This window comes from Sciurus vulgaris (assembly GCF_902686455.1).
Source record: "Sciurus vulgaris genome assembly, chromosome: 15".
In the NCBI taxonomy this organism is placed as follows: domain Eukaryota; kingdom Metazoa; phylum Chordata; class Mammalia; order Rodentia; family Sciuridae; genus Sciurus; species Sciurus vulgaris.
In genome coordinates, this window is record NC_136476.1 from 76644958 (window position 1) to 76664291 (window position 19334).

A 19334-nucleotide genomic window follows, 5' to 3' on the forward strand; every position below is an offset into this window, starting at 1 on the left:
TTAAATCCAGGGCCTTGTACATGCTAGACATGCAGTCCACCACTGAGCTACATTGACAGTTCTTTGCCCCATTTTAAAACTGGAAGGAAAAAAAAGTGATGACTGCTCATCTGATTAGAAGAGAAACATGAAAAATATAAAGAAAAGCGAAATATGAGTATCTGAAAGGGGGAAAAAAGTGTCCCAATCGTACCAGAAACAATCAACTTCAAAATTCTGGTACTACTGCACACTATCATGCTTTATGACTACATTTATTCCACTTATGACTCATCTACCACTTATAAGGCAATGTCTACCATCCTCCATTGCCCACCCATGAAAAGCCTGTTATCAAGATTTCTTCTCGGTCTTCATACCTTGGTGACCCATTCCGTGTGCCCGGTGAGTGTGTTCAGGCATGTCCCAGCAGATAAAGCCCATACTTTCACAGTGAAGTCTGCAGAGCCACTCACCAAGATATCCAGTTCATCATTGTAGTCCACACTAAACACTAGTGCATATAAATACATAAAGTTAAAACATGCCTCTTTGTCAATGGTTCTTTTATAATAAGTGGTCAGTCATGTTTATTCTCCCTAGCTGCCCAACTATATAATTTCCTAACCTGATCTACTATAAGAATGGTGCTACTCAATCAGCAATTTTATGATTAAAAAAAAAAAAAAATCTATTTCAAAATTCTTAAGATAGCATATTATTCTAAGGTTGGAAAGTCCTGGGAACAATGTAATCTCTAATATCTGTGCCACCTTCAGCATGAAGCAAAACCAGTGAGGGAGATAATAGCATTCCTTCTTAGGATTATCTGAAGAGTAAAACAAAATGTAAAGAATATAACTGCAAAACAGTACCCAGGCTCAAGAAAAGTCAATGTAAAGAGAAAAATACAAGGATCTCAAAGGTCAGTCTAAGCCATTCACTTAAAACAATGTCTGAATTTCTTCACAGTTGTATACCTAGTACCTAAATCATTTCAGGCAGCACAGGAAGTACTATTTGTTTTTAAATGCCTGCCAAGCTCTAAAGGACAGTGGAGACCCAAAGATGAAGACATTGTCCCTTCTTTAAGGAACTCTAAGTGGGGGGAAGAGGAGGAAGTCCAGAAAAAAATAAAAGTTTACCTCTTGCTAGGGAAACACCAAGGAGAATGACTAACTCTGCCCAGGGCTATCAGGGAGGACTTCAGGGAAGAGGCGATATTGGAGATGGGCCCTGAAGGATGAGTAGAGTTTATCAAGAAAAGAAAAAGAAAATTGCAAGTAGCGGGAACAGCAAAGGCACGGAGTTAAGAAAAGCCACAGCAATGTCCAGGAAACAGCAAGTAGAACATTTTCTAGAGCAGGGCTCTCAAAGCTGATCAGGAAATAAAATGACCTGGAAGTCACTGTATATCTTAACATTGTGGAATGTTACACTCAGTTTAAAATCTAAGTTCTATACTAAATCATAAACAACAAATAATTTCTGAAACAGGTAAGTGGTAGCAGATAGCAAAGACTGAAGAAAAACATACAGGAGGACAAACAAAATGTTTAAAAAAAAAAAAATGGTTTTAGCAGCAAAACAGCTAGGTTTAGTTTGAAGAATACTGAGCACCAGATACAGTGCAAGGAATCCAGGATATAAGGGTGAAAAAGACAGGCAAGATCTCTGTCTTCTGGAGTTTACAATCTGGTGGGGAAGTAAGGTTATGTGTACTTGCATGATGAGTGTTACAACAGTAATACAGGTTATGGGGAACCTACAGCAGAGGTGTCCAACCTGCTCAGGGAGTCCTAGAAGGTTACTCATAAATGTGAGGCCTAGGAGCATAGATTGTAACCCCCAGAGGTGAAAGCAGTACATATATGGAGGAAAGGAAGAGGGAAGCTGCTGCACAAGAGGCCAGGAAATAGCTCAATATTTAACAAAGCTCCAAAACAAAATACAACATAGGGAGCTCAAGTCTTAGGCTATATTCAAAAGACCAATTTTCTGCAAAATAGATCTGATGCGCCTTTATTAAGAAACATTCAGGGATATATTCCTTTCATTTTATCTTTAGGTGGTTGCTTGCATCAACTGGTGGTCAAGCAAGCTCCAATTAGATGTAACCTTTAAAGATCACACTATCTGAACCACCATCTCTCCAAAGGATTTTCAGTCTTAAATCTACAAATAAAGTGGTCTGAATTCCCAAGTGCAGGATTCACTCAGTTTGGAAGTATAGACACTTATAAAACAAAAGTGACTGCATGACAGGGTAAAAATGAAACAGAAGAGGGACAACTCTCTTCAAGTACCCTCCCAGCACAAGGGTACATGGAAGAATTTTTAAATGAGCCAAGGAAAAACAAAACGCTGAAATCATCCCAAATAGGATAACTGAGATAAAAGGAAATAACTCAAGTGATTGAGAAGAGTGAAAAATAGCAAGTTAAATTTAAAAAAAAAAAATTTTTTTTTTTAACATACTTGGCTCCTGGTTTCAAAGAATGATGTTAAATTATAAAAATCCTTGAAAAAGGGCAACCCACCCGCCCCCGTGTGCCCCCGGAAGTGCTGGGTCCTGGCTCCGGAACTCCATTCCCAGCAGGCCACAGTGTTGTCAAAGGAGCCTGTCACAAGCTTCTGTTCATCAAACTTCACCGCTGCACAAGTGTGGGTCTGGATGCCATAAACGCACTGCCCTGTGCTCACATCCCACAGCTTTGCAGACAAGTCATCTGACCCTTCAAGAGAAAAGTAGGGAGGTTAATACAAAAACAAATACCCTGCAAGGACAATTAATCCCAAAACCATGGTATTCTCAAAGCAAACGTTCAATGATCACCTTCTCTAGCACTCCTACTTTTAAGGTTGAGAAAACCAAAGCATAGAGAGGGCAACATGATTTGCTCGGTCATCAAAATGCTATCAAGCACACTACGACAAAATCCAAGCCTTTTTGTGTCCCTTCCCTTAACTTTCCAGGCTATAGAACGGGACTAAAGTATCTCTTGGTGCTTCCACTTAAAAAAATTCATAATATATTACAAGCTCCAATTTGAGTCTGAAATGGGTAGGTATTCCTTATTGCTGCATGTTAAACCTGCATGCTTGTCCACTACACAACAGTCCTGAACAAATAAGGAATGTTGAATAGCAGAGCTGTCTGCTAGAAGGTAGTCCACTCAAAGACAAGTCAAAGGTAAGCCTTAGATCATGGGTTAAGTTCTGCAAAAGCTAACTGCTAATTTTTTGAGCCATCTTGAAATATGCAAAGGAACATTAAAACAAAACAAAACAAAAATGAACAAATTACCCCCAGACATTCACAGCAACTCTACAAGAAGTGTATAGAATCAACTTAAAATTCTGTAGAAAAAATTAGGTTTTTCTTCTGACACTGATGAAAATGTTATACTAATCATGATGACAATTCAACATTGTTTTCTTATAAGTTTAAAATTCTAATGATTGAATCATATCTCACAATTTATTTTTTATTTAAAGACTTAATAAAGAGACCTTCTGAGAAGATAGTATAGGCACTATGATCAGGACACCACATTCCAGGAAAGCACCATATAAACAGTTCTCAAAGAGCTGAGGCATGGTGGCGCACACCTGTAATCCCAGAGACTTGGAAGACTAAGGCAGGAGAACTCCAAGTTCAAAGCCAGCCTCAGCAACTTAGCAAGACCCTGTCTCAAAATAAAAAATAAGGGCTGGGGATGTGGTTTAGGGGTTAACATCCCTGGGTTTAATCCCTGGTTTAAAAAAAAAAAAAAAAAAAAAAAAAGCTGAAATAACTAAATAAAGACACAACACCACCTTTAGTTAAAAGACATTATTTCAAGCAATGGAAAAGTAACCATCACTCAGAAAAGAGTAAGATCATGTGACCTCAACTTTGGCAAACTCTATAAGGTACACTAAAATGAAGACTATTATTTGTTGCCACTTTGCTGTTTAGGACTCAGTTTCTCTTCCCATAAAATGTGGGGCTGGACTTGCTTGCTGGTTCTCAATGGGTATCTGAGACAGTGGAACCATCCAGGGAGCTTTAATGAAACAGACAAGCAGGAGTCTGGGGCATACCTCAGTGCTAAAGCACATGCCTAGCAAGTGCGAAGCCCTGGGTTCAATCCCCAGCACAGGATAAAACGAACAAACACACAAACACACACACACACACACACACACAAGCAGGACCCTATCTTCAGAGATTTTTAATTTAAAATATCTGAAATGAATTCCAATCATCTTAAGTTTGCCAGGTGATTCTAATTCATCAGCAACATTTTGAGAACCAAAGGTCTAGAACAGTTCTATCCAACAGAAATACATTAACTGTATAAAAAATGTAAAATGTTGTTAATTAGAAAAATTAAAGAAAATACATGAAGAAAATGTATTTACCTAACTCAATATGTTAAAAATATTAACACTTCAACATGTAACGAATATAAAAAAAATTAATGAAATATTTCATATTCTTTTATATTCTAAGTTTTTGAATTCTGGTATTTCACATCAAGTTTGAACTAGCTACAGCTCAAGAACTCCAAAGTGAAGTGGAATTGGTAGCTACTATACTTGGCAGCAGTCTAGATAGAGGGTCTTTAAGCTTCTTCAGCTTGAGCATTTTATAACTGTATTCTTAAGGAGCTAGAGCAGGAAAATACATCATTTTAGGCCCTAAATAAGCTTGGTTCTGATTTACTTCCAGTGTTCAACTGGGGTCTCATTCATTCGCTGATTTACCCATTCAATATATATTTATAGGACTTCCATATCAGGCAGGGTTCCTGGTCTCATGGGACTTAAATCTACTTGGGAAGACAGAAAGGCTAAACAAGGACTAACAATTCAGTCAGTGGTAAACAGCACAAAAGTCCACAGCAAACACAACGGGATAAAAAGCAAAAAAGTTTCAGATGAGGCTCCAGTGAGATTGATTGTGCTTCTCAACATGCATGTGTTCTACAAACCTATCTCAGGAGTTAGCAGGACCAGCTCCTCAACTATACTTCTCTTTGGTTTTTAAGCCAAGCGTATTTGAAGAAGGGATTTTATGGTTTAAAAAACTTTTCAAGTTTTTACTAATTGAAATACGAAGGATGTCATGGCCCAAAACTTGGACAATTACAAAAGAGAGTTTGGACTGACTGCAAAATAGTGGCAAGGTCAAGTGGGAACACTGAATCAGGAGGATTTTTGACTCTGACCTTATCTACATGTCTGAAAGATAAACATGGCCGCACTGTGGAAAATGGTTTGAAGATGGGACAAAACTAGAGGCAAGAACGCTATATAAAAATCAAAAGGAATCAGGTGTGGTGGCACACAACTGTAATCCCAGAGACTTAGGAGGCTGAGGCAGAAGGATCACAAGTTCAAGGCCAACCTCAACAACTTAGCAAGACCAGGTCCCAAAACAAAAAATAAAAAAGGGTTGGAGATATGGCTCAGTGGGTTCAATCTCCAGTACAAAAAAAAAAGAAAGAAAAGAAAATCTAAAGTGTGTCCATATATACAGTGGAATATTATTCAGTCTTAAAAAGGAACAAAATTCTGACACTGTTACAATGTGGAGGAATGTTAAAGATATTATGCTAAGAAAAATAAGTTGGTCACGAACAAATACTACATGAGTACACTTAGTTGAGCTTATTACATTAGTCAAATTCACAGTAGAATGGAGATTACCACAGACTGAAATAATAGGCAATTAGTGTTCAGCTGCTAAAATTTCAGTTTGGAAAGATGCAAAAAAGTTCTGGAGATGGATGATGGTGATGGTTGCACAACACTGGGAAAGTACTTAGTGAGATGGAACTATAAGCTTTAAAGGGGTAAATTTTTTGTTCTGTCTGCACCACAATTTGAGAAGAGAAAAAACTAAGGGATTTTCCAAACTATTTAAACTAATTTTACAGAAAAATGGGACATTCCGTTTTATACATTTAAGAAATTAAAAAAAAAAAAAAAAAAAAAAAAGGAAAAAAGAAAATCAGGTTGGGTTCCATTTTACACTGGTTCAAGTTTACTCCTAATTGTTAAACCTTTAGGAGCCACTGTTCTCCGCACCTTTCTGGCATTACTGTAAGCCTCTCTTCTGGACTCCCATTTGCTATCCTCACATTTTCTGAAAGAGGTCACCAATAATGCAGTCTAGAGGTGAAAGAGATCAAATAAATGTGGACTCTTATATCTAGTGGAAGAATAAAAAACTCAATTCTAAAAACAGTACTTTGATACGAAAAATGACAAGGATGGGTGTGTAACAAAGGGAGGAGAAAAATGAACTGTAACCCACATGGAGTAAACTATCTTATCAAGTTTAAATACGTAACTGGTAGAATCAGATCTCAGCTCTCGAAACACCCTGAGGCATGTGACTCTGGTGACCAACTGAATTAACAAAACCAGCACCTCTTCAAAACAGGCATCATTCTCCTTGAAACTCTTCATCACACTTCTGTCTTTTACTTCTCTTATTTCTCTTAAGTACTCTTAATCAAGGATCCACTCAGGGTTCTTTTTCCTAACTCTCCGTTTAAAATGTCACTGCTCCAGTCATAGTTGTGATGTTACCAACTCCTCATCTTTCTCTTGAGCCCAGAGTACTCTTCAAAGCTCTGACTGCATTTCCAAATACCATGAGAACTCTAAGAAGACATCTAAAGGGCAACTGAATTCAGTTCATCCCAAACAGAATTCTCTCTACCTCTCAAATTCATTCCTTCATTTTCTAGTCTTATTATTAGTGCTATTATCTTCCCAGACACACAAAGCTAGACACCTCAGCCATTTCTAAAACCTTTTCTCCTTGCCACGTATTTAAACCATTGCTAAATCCTATAAATTCTACTTTAATGACTGCTTTTTTATTCAACTGCTGCTTTTTTCATCTCTATCCTTACTATCCTAATTCTAGACCTATGTTCCTGGCCTACACAGTAACAGGTTACACTTTAATTTGAAGGCTCAGAACTCAGAGGTACTGAGAACTGTCAGAATGGTATCATCTCTTAAAGAGATCATTTTAGAAACTTATGGAGGAGGGATATTACTGGCCTCAACTGGGCAGAGGCTGGGAATGCTAGATACCCTGCAATGTTTGGGACACTGCATAAAAAGAACTGTCTTCATTTTGCAAGACATTTTTGATGGTTCTGCCAGATATTCACAAATGAACTTATTTTTAGTCACCTGAGACCAGAAATCTTTTTTATAAAGTATATGCTTAAATATATACCAAATTTTCTATGAGTGTAAATGCCAGGTAAACTGAGGAAAGATGTGCCTTGTTTCATTGGAACTTTGTGAAGAGTCTTACCACCAAATATAAGACAAATCCAGCACGTGCTTTCTGTTGTCATGTTCATAATGACGGTACTTATGGGTGCAAATGTGTTCATTTCACTGCCTTTAGTGTAGCCATGCTTGAACATTACATGTTTAAATGTATTTTGTTTTAAATTAAAGCCCTCTTATTTCTCTTCTGGATCAGAGTTTAGGCATTATACGGATTTTAAAAATATGTGCATGTGTAAATAATGTATTTCTATAAATTCAAGATAAGATAAAAGAGGACTTGAGTCTGACAGAAATAAGAACCACTGGTCTACCTGAAGCAAAAAGATCTAACCACAGTCCCTGGTATGCTTAGAAATCTTTCATGGCTTTACTTTTTAGAGAGCTGTCCAAACTCATGTTCCCAACATTCAAGGATCTTTGCATCACAGTCCAAGCCTACTTCTTCAGATTAGGTTCTAAGTGACCCTTTTAAGAGGCCCTACATACAACCTAAGAGCTCAATTAAAATGCATTTTGTTTTCTTCTACATGCTCCATTGCTTAGTCCCTTCCATAGCTTTGCTTATGCCTGTCTTCCTGTTGGAAAGCTCTCACTCTGTATCTCATCTCTCTAAAGTCTACCCAATCTTCAAGTCCCAACGTAAACACTGCTTAATTTTCCCATAGGCAAGAAATCCTTTCTTCTGAACAACTTTCCACACAATTGAACTGTGTCATTTTGACTTGTTATAGCTCTTGATTCTCTAATCAAGTATAAGCCAGAGGTTACAATACAGTAGCTCACAGGTTAAATATGACCCAACCACAATATTTTTTAAAGTCTGAATAAAAATCAATACAGGAAAAAAAAAATCAGAATATTTCACAAAAATCTAGATTTGAGGTTTCTCTTGAAAAGTAAGATCTGGGTACTCTGAGCCTGAATCCTTCGTGGCAATAATCCATACAATGGTGCAGAGGCTACACTCCTGTGGAAGGCAAGTGTTCTCTGACTTGCCACAGTCCACATGGAAACTTTACCTAAGTTGGGTCACCTTCCTCATGCCAGTGTGTATTCTGAGAAAATAAATGCATAAGAGTAAGAGAACTCAGTCTACACCATGTCAATTTTTTAGCATCAGCTATTTAGCATTAGCTATAATACTATCTTCATTGTTTGCTCAAGGTGCTAATCTAAAAGTCACCAAGCTTATTGCCAAATTCAGGATTTCACAATTCAAGTGAAAATTCAAGCTCTTAAGAAACAAGATAACATAAACACATATATAATTCTGTAACAGGTACTTCTCTCACTAGTGAACTCACAGGGATGATGCTGTTAGAAAAATGCATTGGATCATTTAACAGCTATAGCATAATTTTCAATATGCAAATGTGGTGAATTTAATTTAAAAAAATTAATAGATAAGCCCACTTAGAGACTAATTTTAAAATGTGGGTAGCTCAATGGTAGTACACTTGGGGGACAAGGCTAGGCATATTTACTGTAGATATTAACTTTCCAAAAAGTAAAGAGAATTCAGTGACTTTCCTATTGATTTCTGCTCCAAGTAATTATTTTTTTTTATTGTATTTCAAAAGTAAAGTATGATGAGAGAAGAAAATTTTTGTAAAGCTGGGGTGGCTGTGAAAACAGTCAACAGTCAACATTTACCTAAGTGGAAAAGAGCTCCAAGGCAATACTACAACTTAATCTTTTAAAAACACCTGCCATAGATCATGAGGCAAAAGGGCATGGAAGAGCCATCACCACAAATGAGAAAGTACATCAAAGGACAGAGGTACAGATGACAATGTGCCAACAATCAGACTTATGAGACAGGGGAAATAACGTAAGCATGAAATAACTTCAGGATGATAAATCGAACCATTGCCTTAAATCAAATGTCTATTTTATAAAACTGGCAAGGTGTCAGACATTTCACAGAATATATTACTATGTGGGAAAATATACATCCATAAGAAGGAAATGCAATTTTAAAACAACCTTGAGAATTTACATATCTCTTAACTATTAAAAATGTTAAAATTGCATCTGGTGAGACTAAAAGAGAGGCAAGTTATTTAAGAATTTGCTGTAGACATGGCATCAATTCAGTATATCTACAAAGTCACTAAGTGGAGCTATAAAATCATTCATACTTCTGGACCTGTACAAATGTTTGTCAGAAATTTTCTTGGGTGAGGGCTGAGGTTGTGGCTCAGTGGTAAAGCCCTTGTCTAGCATGTGTGAGGCACTAGGTTTGATTCTCAGCACTGCATATAAATAAATAAAAGTCTATCAATGACTAAAAAAAATTAAAAAAAAAAAATTATCTTGGGTGAAAAAAGAACACCAAGTAACCTTATACATTATATACAATACAATAAAGCATTGGGATCACTGATTAGAACTGCCTAGAGCAATTCCAAATATTACTTAATTATTTACACAGCCTGTCAAAATGTGTTGCCTAAAATGTGGGCAGAGATTACTATTTGTAGAAACACATATTCATTATAATTCAACAGTAATACATGAAGTACATTACACAAAGTTCCAAATTTTAATGATTACATGTGTTATATAAAGTCACTTAATTGCCTAGTTTAAAAATACACAATTTATTCCTATGCCCAAACTCTCAACTTTCTTAGAATCACAGGATTTTAGAGAAAGAAAGAAAATCCTCCCTTCCCATATTTTAATGACAAGGAAACAGGTTAAATAATTCATCCAAAATGATCTAACTACTTGCTAGAATTAGAGTCCAATGTTTTCGCCTACTGTTTTTCACCCCCAAAAAAATCACTGATAGAAAAAGAAAATTAACCAACACAGAGAGCCGTACATGGAGGAAAAATGTAGAAAAAGTAATCTACAGCTTTCTTGTTCACTTTATGCTTAAAAGAATGTCTGAAGTTTTTTTTCTTTCTTTCATCAAACCTTATAAAAATGATTGTCCTCTGCAGTAGGAAAGAAGAGGATAAAGAGGGGTGGAGAAATACACTCACAGGCTAGGAAGAGTATGCCATTACAGATAGCTCATACAATCAACACTTAGCCTTCACAAGCTTGAGTAGTGTGTTTTAAGATTATACCCTATCAAATGCAAACAAACAAAAACAACAACCAGCATTTCTTACCTGTACAAAGAAGTCCATCTTTGTAGTAAAGTGCATACACTCTGGCACTGTGTCCAATTAATGATGAGGTCTCAAAGGCTTCATGGTCCTCCAGTTGCTTCATTCTTAAAATAGCCTTCAAATAAACCTTCTTCCAGTGCAAAGCGTCCTGAACAGAATCATCTATCTGCCAGCCCAAATTTTTACAAGCAGTCTGCCACACCTCTGTACAGGCACTTATCACCTTATTCCACTGTTTAGAGACGAGGCAGCATGTGAGTAAAGTCTGAGGATCAAGCCATTTTAACAAATAAAAACTGAGCTCCAAGGGAAGGAGTTTGAGGAAGTCCCGCTTGAGGAGAGTCTCCAGGTTATTAGAGAGATGCCTGAGCTGGACTGCCCCACTCAGACTAATCAGGTGATCCAGAGTTTCATTTTTCTGCAAGTCCGTCAGAGAAAGAAACGTAACAGAAATGTTATCAAGCCATGTCTCAAAGTCCTTTCTCTCCATAAGGTTATGGAAAAATTTACCTGTGGCACATCAAAATATTGTATTAGTTCTGCTCAAAAAGATCATTCAAGCAAGACTGCTAACAAATGAAGTATTAAATATTAGTGTAAAAATTTTAGCATTACAACTTTATGATTGGTCACTACAATTTCACAGTTAATATTCTATATTCACCTGAAAACTTTTCCATGCACATAAAAGAAAATACATTTGGGAAAACACCTTAACAAACCATGATCTCTGAAACATAAATCAGTGAAACAGGCTGGTGTGTCTGACTTGTTCCTTTTGAAGTCTAGCACATGCTACATGCATTATCACAGTAAAAGACTTATTATAAAGTATTCATTCATAATGAAACAATGTATTCTACAATACATCCCCCTCATCAAGACCATTATAAAATTACTTCCTTAATGAATTCCTTAATGTACTCTATTTGGGCACTAGAATTATAAAAATAAGCGTTAGGTACAATAACCAGAAAGCAAGTCTCTGGAGCAGTAACCCAAACATTAGTTGTCTTGCTAGGTTTAACTTAACCTGTCACCAAAATCTCAGAATTGACTGCTTGCTTTTCCAACAGATATCCAGGCAAAAAGATATGAAGAAAAAAATAAGCAGATGTAGTAGGCTATGTGCCTCAGACATTCTACCTCCCTTATGGGACTATTGGTTAGAACGTGAATTACACAGTCTGTTTTTACAAGCCTCAGATGAGTAACTGGTAAGTCTTAACCATGTGTGCCAGAGACCCTTGAGGGTCCTAGAAGCTAGAAGCCTGCACAAATAAGGCAAATTAATAACTCTAATACTATAGGGCACAATGGCATATGCCTGTTACCATAGCTACTTGCAAGACTGAGGCAGGAGGATTCTAAGTTATAGGCAGCCTGGGTAACAAAGTTGAGACCTGCCCTTCCCCATCTCAAAAACACAAAATAAAAAATAATCATCTTGATGCTTAAAAAATACCAAACCAAACCAAACAAAAAAAAAAAAAACAGTTATCACCATCTTTACTTTGCAGATGAGGAAACTACAGGTCATAGAACACAAGTTATTTGCCTATACTCACAGAGCTAGTGAAAGAGCAGAACGGAATGGAAGCCAGTGCTCTCAAGATCAGTACACCAAGTTGTCTGTCTTAAGTCAGTGACAACCAGAAGAACCATACTTGGTGACAAGATGGGGGGGAGGAGGCTATGTCTATCCGATTATACCATTTCCCTTTTAGAAGAATGACAAATTGCTCCAAGGCTTATTGAGACAAAATAATTTTAAAGTATCCTGCATTAGTATCAACAGGGGTAACAGGGGTCAATTTCCTCTTCACAATGTGGACTAAACTAATGGAAAGAGAACAAAAAAATAAAGCAAACCAATTAAAAAAAAAAAAAAAACAAAAAACACTTTTCCCCAAGGTTGGACATATACTAATAGGTAGGTGACAGGTAGATACAGGTTAATTATTTTATTTTCACGATTAGACATTTCCATAAGACCTTTTTTTTTTTTTTTTTTTTTTTTGGTACCAGGAATTGAACCCAGGGGCTCTTAACCACTAAACCACATCCCCAGCCTTTTTTTATTTTTTATTTTGAGACAGGGTCTCACTGAGTTGTTTAGGGCCTTGCTAAATTGCCAAGGCTGGCTTTGAACTTGCGATCCTCCTGCCTTAGCCTCCCAAGTCACTAGGATTACATGCGTGCACCACCACACTCAGCTCCACATGACTTTAAAAAAAAAATCTTATTCTAATTAGTTTCTTACAAGGCTATCCTCTAAATTCTTAAAACTTATGTCCACAATAACTGAAAAAGGAAATAAATTTCTTTCCAAAGAGATCACCTAGATCACATCTACACAAAAAGTCAGATCTCATCTTCCACCTTTAATATAAGATGAGCAAAAGTCATAAGTTTCCAATATCAAATCTGGCAAAAATGAATTCAAACAAAAACTGTGATTTTTAGTTCACATCAATCACATCTTCTGCTATATAATAGTTTGGGTTTCTGGAACTGTGAATGAACTTCAAGATAATACTCTTGAAGGGTTTGAGCTAAAAGATATTAATTTATATTAAAGATAACTTCATTGCCAAGAATAGTTCAGACTGTTTTATCAACTTATCACAAGATAACAATCCTCTGTATCTTAGCAATCTTCTAGAACAATCCTTTCCCGGGAGGATTCACACAATGTCAAAAGAGTTAATTAATTAATAATGATCAATTAAAAACACATGCCTTAGAATCTTTTTTCTTCAGTGAAGTATAGAGGGGCTTCCTTCATCACACCCACCCACCTACAAACTAAGACACACATCTGCTTACATTTATGAATTAAATGGCCACAAGGCAAATCTAAAATAATCATTAAAACGTTTCCAGGTTCTCACCTTCCTGAGTATTTAAGAGCTATCCTACAACAGGGCAAAATAATGTGCCCACAAACTTTCCAGTGAGCAACTTTATTTAAAAAAAAAAAAAAAAAAAAGTCATTTCTGAGATTTACATATTCTCCTAAGTCCTGAAAAGAATTATTTGGTCCAGCTCTTACATAAAAGAGGGAGGCTATGGGAAAATCTATGGGAGGCTGTTTTCTAGTTCTTCACCTCTGATTATAAAAGTTTTATTTTATTTTTTTTTAAATAAAGGAGGTTTCATTAACTCTGCAGAATGTACTGTTAAAAACACCAATTTCCCTCAGCACCACAAACAAGACAAAAACAAACAAACCACCAATTTTTACTTTTCTAAAAGAAATAACTTTGGAGGGAACTTTCTTAAGGTCATAGGTCTAAACTGAACTCTTTTAGAGCGCCTCTAGGAATATCATGTACTGGCAGCACGAGGTCCCCAGGGAGAAACCTCAGGAAGTGGAATTTCAATTCAACATGAGGAGAAGCTTTTAAATCATCAGAGCTTTCCAACAATGGAGCAACCACCTCCAGAGTGGTGAGCTTCCCATTACTGGGAATAATCTGGACAGCTGGATACAGACAAAGACAGAATGGGATAAATGAAAATGCTTTGGAGTTGAATTTTTCACTGATTCAGCCACTTCCTATGTGATCATGGGAACGTTCAACTAACTTCTATGTTTCAATTCTGTCATTTGTGAAATGGAAACTACTATTCAACTTCAGGATTTTGAGAGATTTTGAATATAAGAAATAAAGCAGGGATGAGTGTGGCACAGTGCCCAATTTAGGGCCCCTTAAATAGTACTTTTTATTAGTCTCATTACTATGAACACCTGGGAAGGATTCCTCTTTGTGCCACTGAGGCTGGAATGACAAGACCACTAACATCCCTCCCATTAACATCCTTATCACAAAGTTTCTCTTAATAGTTGGAAGAAAAATTTAAGGATTCAAACTTAATGGGTTCAATTTTATAATTAAGAGTAGTTACTGACTTAAAAGTATAATTGCTCACTAGGTACTTTTCCCTCTCTACCCACATCCCCTGCTTACCCTCCCCCCACCTCAACTAAATATTAAACTTGCCCTTCTGCCTTTGATATCGACAATCACAAAGCTCTGAGGAAATATGTGTTGTACTGAGAAGATTCCTAAATTGAGAGATGAAATCCTGGGTTTGATCTCTGGTTCTGCAATTAATTCTGTGTTCCCTTAGGTAACTTTCTTATTTAAATTGGTTTTCGAAGATTGTAGTACTGCTCAAAAACATTACTTCATTTGATTTTCACAAGTTCATGAAGGGTGTAGTATTATTGCCCTTGTCTAACATGAGAAATTTATGGCCCAAGAAGTGGCATTTCCAGAACTGCATAGAAAGTATCAGGCTTAACATCTTGGCCAGTCTCCACCCTTTCCAAGCAAAACAAAACGTACACTCCTAGGTCTTATAAAGACAGGGAATTCTAGATAAAACAGTGTGAATGTTTTCTTCTACTCCACCAGGACCCAGCCTAGTAAAGAATGAAAGCCAGACATATATTAAGAAGGCAGTTTCCTCTTCCCTCTTTTTCCCTATCAAGCTTAACCAGCTTTTAAAAAAGGCTTTGAAAATGTACATTAGCTTATAAACTTACATATGCAAAACACTCAACATTTTGAATACTGAAGAAACTGATAATATTGTTGCCTTCAAAAAAGGAGAGATGAGGAAAAGGAGAGGTTCCTTTTAACTGTATAAGGGCTCTGCAAATCAACTTGTTGCCAAGTGAACTTGGGCAAATCATTTCACCTACTTCAAGCCCAATTTCCTTACTTGTAAAAAAAAAAATGCAGCCACTAACAGCATTTCACACCCATGAACTGGGGTTTGTGAGGATTTAAACAATATAAGGCACAAAAAGCGTTTGGTATAGAACCTGGTTCACTGTAAGCACACAATAAATGCATTACCATTGTTACTTAGAATTAATATTGTTATTTTTGCTTTTTTCCAAGCAGCACCCCACATACACACCTGTTTCCATGGCATACCCACAATTATGGCGCAGTCCCCCACATCACAGCACCACCTTATACTTCATAAATCACCTCGCACACTTCATCATCTTTCAACTCCTGGTGGCCCTGGGACATCACAGTTATCTCATTTCGCACCTAAGAAAACTGAGGAACTAGGAGGCAGAACTCCCAGACCTAATTTTCCCATCTCTAAAATGAACTCCAGATCCCTGAGCCCATTAGTAGCTCACAAATCCCCGGTTCCAGGAACTATGCTCCGCGCGCACTGACCTGAGCGAGCGCCCCGGGGCCCGGGACCTCGCGCCGGGTTCACACCGACTAGGCGCGCTCGGGCCGCCAGAGCCTCGCAGCGGCCGGGTCCGCTCCGCAGCCATGGCGCCTGCAGGGGGAGAAAGACAAACAGCCCAAGGAACCACGGGTCAGCACAGGCGCGGGTGCCAGAGAATCCCCTCCCTGACGGCCCCGCCTCGCACACAAACCTGGACCTGCGGCCGCCGCTCTGGGTCCGCAGCCTCACTGGGGAGCGGCTTCCGGTGCTGCCTGCGTCATCTCCGCGCGTCCCGCTGCCCCAAGTCACCCGGCGGAAGCGGCTGCACTTCCGGCCCCGCCCGGAGGGGGAGATGGGAAGGAAAGGGGTTAGCCAGAGAGGCGGGGCACGCAGTGGGGCCCTCCCCAAGCTCCTAACTCAGTGGAGGCGCTATAGTGTTTTCGATTTCATGCGGAATATTCCAAATTTGCTGAGGTTTATGTCCCGCATCCAATCTTATCTTGCACCCACTCAGCCACAGGTTTTCTTAATAGTCTCAATTCACAGAGGAGAGGAAGCTATGGCTCAGAGAAGTTGAGATGTGTCCAGATTTAACTGACTAAGCAACTATTATAACCCAAACATTGTTCTAGGAGATAGGTTAGGGTAGAAAAACAGAAATCCCTGACCTCCTGAGGCCTACATCTAGTAGAAGCAGAAAGACAGGTAAATAAGCAGGCATGGGACAAACCTTAGCAGGTGCTATGGAAAGAAATAAACCTTATGGGGCTAGGGTTGTGGCTCAGTGGTAGAGCGCTTGCCTGGCATGTGTGGGGCCCTGGGTTTGATGCTCAGCAGCACATAAAATAAATTAATAAAATAAAGCTATTGTGTCATCTACATCTAAAATAAATAAATAAATAAATAAACCTTGCAAGGGGGTAGTTAGGTGATGTAGATTTGAATCACAACACTTAAACTGGCTGTGCCAAACATCTGGTTACTTAACCTCTGAGTGTTTATTTTCCGCAGTTGCAGAGTAATTATAGCACCCTCCTCATCCTCTTGAAGGAGATGAAGTTTGCAAATATTTAATGTCAAGAATTAAATCTCTTTGCTTCTCGGCTATCATGAACTGAGCATCTTTCCTCTACCATGCGGTTCTAAGAGGCCACTCGTGTTAAATTCTGACAAAGAAGTTACCTACATTTTGCCTGTGTCCTGAGACTTTCTGTGAGGCTGAATTTAAAGGTGATGGACTAATTAATCTGGAAGAGGAAATTTAAAGGTAGTCAATGAATATTGAATATTGATGACAGCTTTTAGTCAAGTTTACTGTGATAATCAGGAGCAGAAAGATTTGAAAAACTTACAATTTGGCCAGAAAAGTGCAAGTAAGGGGGCTGGGGATATAGCTCAGTTGGTAGAGTTCTTGCCTTGCATGCACAAGACCCTGGGTTCAATCCCCAGTACCACCAAAAAAAAAAAAAGTGCAATAAAACTGGGACCAAGGAAGTTGTGGCTGTTGAAGAGAGTATAGCCACTAAAGAGATGCTAAGTAATTTACACAGGAAACAATAAGAAAGATAGCTTGAGGGCATCTCAGGAATTGGCAAGACCCTACCCATCACAGGTTCAAGAGTGTAAAAGTGAAAATTCCTTTCAGCAGAGACCATGAGGGCCCTGCTTGAATGGAGGGCCAAGAAAGTTGTTTCATCATGCTCAGGCACTCACAGGTTGCTACAGCTGTGATCCCAGGAGGCCTGGCTACTGCTTTAAGATGGCAACAGACCTTGGTGTCATCCACATGGCACTGGTTCTGCAGGAATGTAAGATACAATAGTTAGGGGGTAATGGAGGCTCCTACTGAGATTTCAAAGAAAGATCTGGGAGGCCATGCAAAGTGTTGCAGGTTCAGAATTCCTGCATGCAGCTCCTGAGAGGCTAATGTGTGCAGATATGAGATGGAAGCCAAAGATGCAGTGGAGACCCCTGAGATTAATAGATGCCAGTAATTGGAACATTTGCTGAGGAAAGCTGCAGAAATCAAGTAGAAATAAGTCAAGAGAGATGCCATGTGGGCTGCACCCAGCAAGGCCATAGGGGTAAAACTACACAAGCCCTTGGGAGAGTACATCACAAAATCATGTGCCCTAGATGCTGGACATGGAGCTGCAGGACTTGATTATCCAGCTGGATTTTGGTCCTCTTCCCTTCTTCCTATGTCCCTATTTCTTATTTTTGGAATGGGAATGTTTACTCTGTGTCATTATATATTAGACATATGTGACTTGCTTTTGATCTCCACAGAGGTTTACAGTCAAGAGTTTTCCTTGAGTCTCAGATGAGATGTTGGACTTGACTTTTGGGCAATGCTAGAACTGTTAAGAATATGGGGACTCTTGGACTAAATGTATTTTTATTGTGATATGGGCATGTGCTTTTAGGGACCAGGGGCAGAATGTTATAGTTAGGATATGAGATGTCCCTTGATAGCTCACATGTAAGACAATGCAATAATGTTCAGAGGTGAAATGATTAGATTATGAGAACTGTAAATTAGTGGATTAATCCATGGTGGATTGATCATTTGAATAGATTAGTGAGTGGTCACTGTGGGTAGGTAAGGGTGACCTACTATAAGCCCTTGGGGATTATGTTGTCCCTCTCTTCTTATACTCAAGTTCTCTCTGTATCCTGGCTGTCATGAACTGCCACAGCCTTACACCATGATGTTCTGCTTCACCTCAGGCCCACAGCAATGGACTTGTCCAACCATGGACTAAATCTCTGAATCCATGACCCAAAAAAAACTTTCTTCCTCTAAAAAAAAATAAAAAAACCTAAAACTATGCTACACATCTAAACACTTTATTTGTATTGTCTCAATTCCCGCAACAGCCTTTCAAGGTAGTTACTATGCTAAGTTACCCAGGGTGGCCTCAAAACTTACCAGAGTAGGTGGGATTATAGCACTGTGTCACAGTGACAGGCAGGGAGCTAACTATTATTAATCTCATATTTAGAAATGGGAAAATGGAGATCAAAAAATTTAGGTATCTTGCCTAAGGGCATAGTAACTGTCATAAGATTACAACTCTAATCCACTTCAGAGCACAAGTTATCCACACTCAGATATGCACTCAGGCATGCATATGTGCACATACACATTCGCATGCATTTTTTTTACCAATACAGTCCAGTAGAACACTCAGCAATAATGGAAATATTCTCTCTCAGTGATATTCAATAAAGCAGTCACTAGCCTCTTGTAGCCATTGAACACATGAAAAATGCCTAATGTAACTGAGAAAATGCATTTTTAAATTTATTTATTTATACTTAATTTACATAGCCACATGTTGTTAATGACTACCATATTGCACAGCACAGTCCAATGAAAAGGCATAACACGTAATATAGCCAATAAGAGAGTCACATATCCAAGGTTCCGAGCGTCCTGACTCCATTTAGTGTACTTGAGGTATGGGAAGTTAAAATCATGAGGGATGAAAGCCAGGTATTGGGTGTTCAAAGTCAGGGCACAAGAGAGTAACAATATGTGGCAGATAAGAGGAAGCCACTGTAGACTTGTAAGCCAGACAGTTACCGGTGACAACATTAAAAGATATTTGGCAAGTGATGAATATTGGATAACCTCTAGGAAACCTCTAGGAGGTCAGAAAAGAAAAACAAGCACCAATATCTCTTTGCAGCAGTCTCAAAGCCTGT

At 38.3% G+C, this 19334-nt stretch overlaps 1 protein-coding gene across 1 annotated transcript in view; it reads right to left on the bottom strand.

The window, feature by feature from the left end:
* The window catches only part of FBXW2 (F-box and WD repeat domain containing 2), a 28765-nt gene extending 12836 nt beyond the window's left edge, over window positions 1–15929 (bottom strand). The window contains exons 1-5 of the mRNA XM_079112476.1: window positions 15835–15929; window positions 15626–15734; window positions 10416–10925; window positions 2520–2714; window positions 360–493 (exon numbers count right to left, since the gene is read on the bottom strand). Coding sequence (XP_078968602.1) covers window positions 360–493; window positions 2520–2714; window positions 10416–10905 — 819 coding nt within the window. The 5' untranslated portion in view covers window positions 10906–10925; window positions 15626–15734; window positions 15835–15929. The remainder of the gene's footprint in view (window positions 1–359; window positions 494–2519; window positions 2715–10415; window positions 10926–15625; window positions 15735–15834) is intronic.
* Window positions 15930–19334: the final 3405 nt, after the last annotated feature.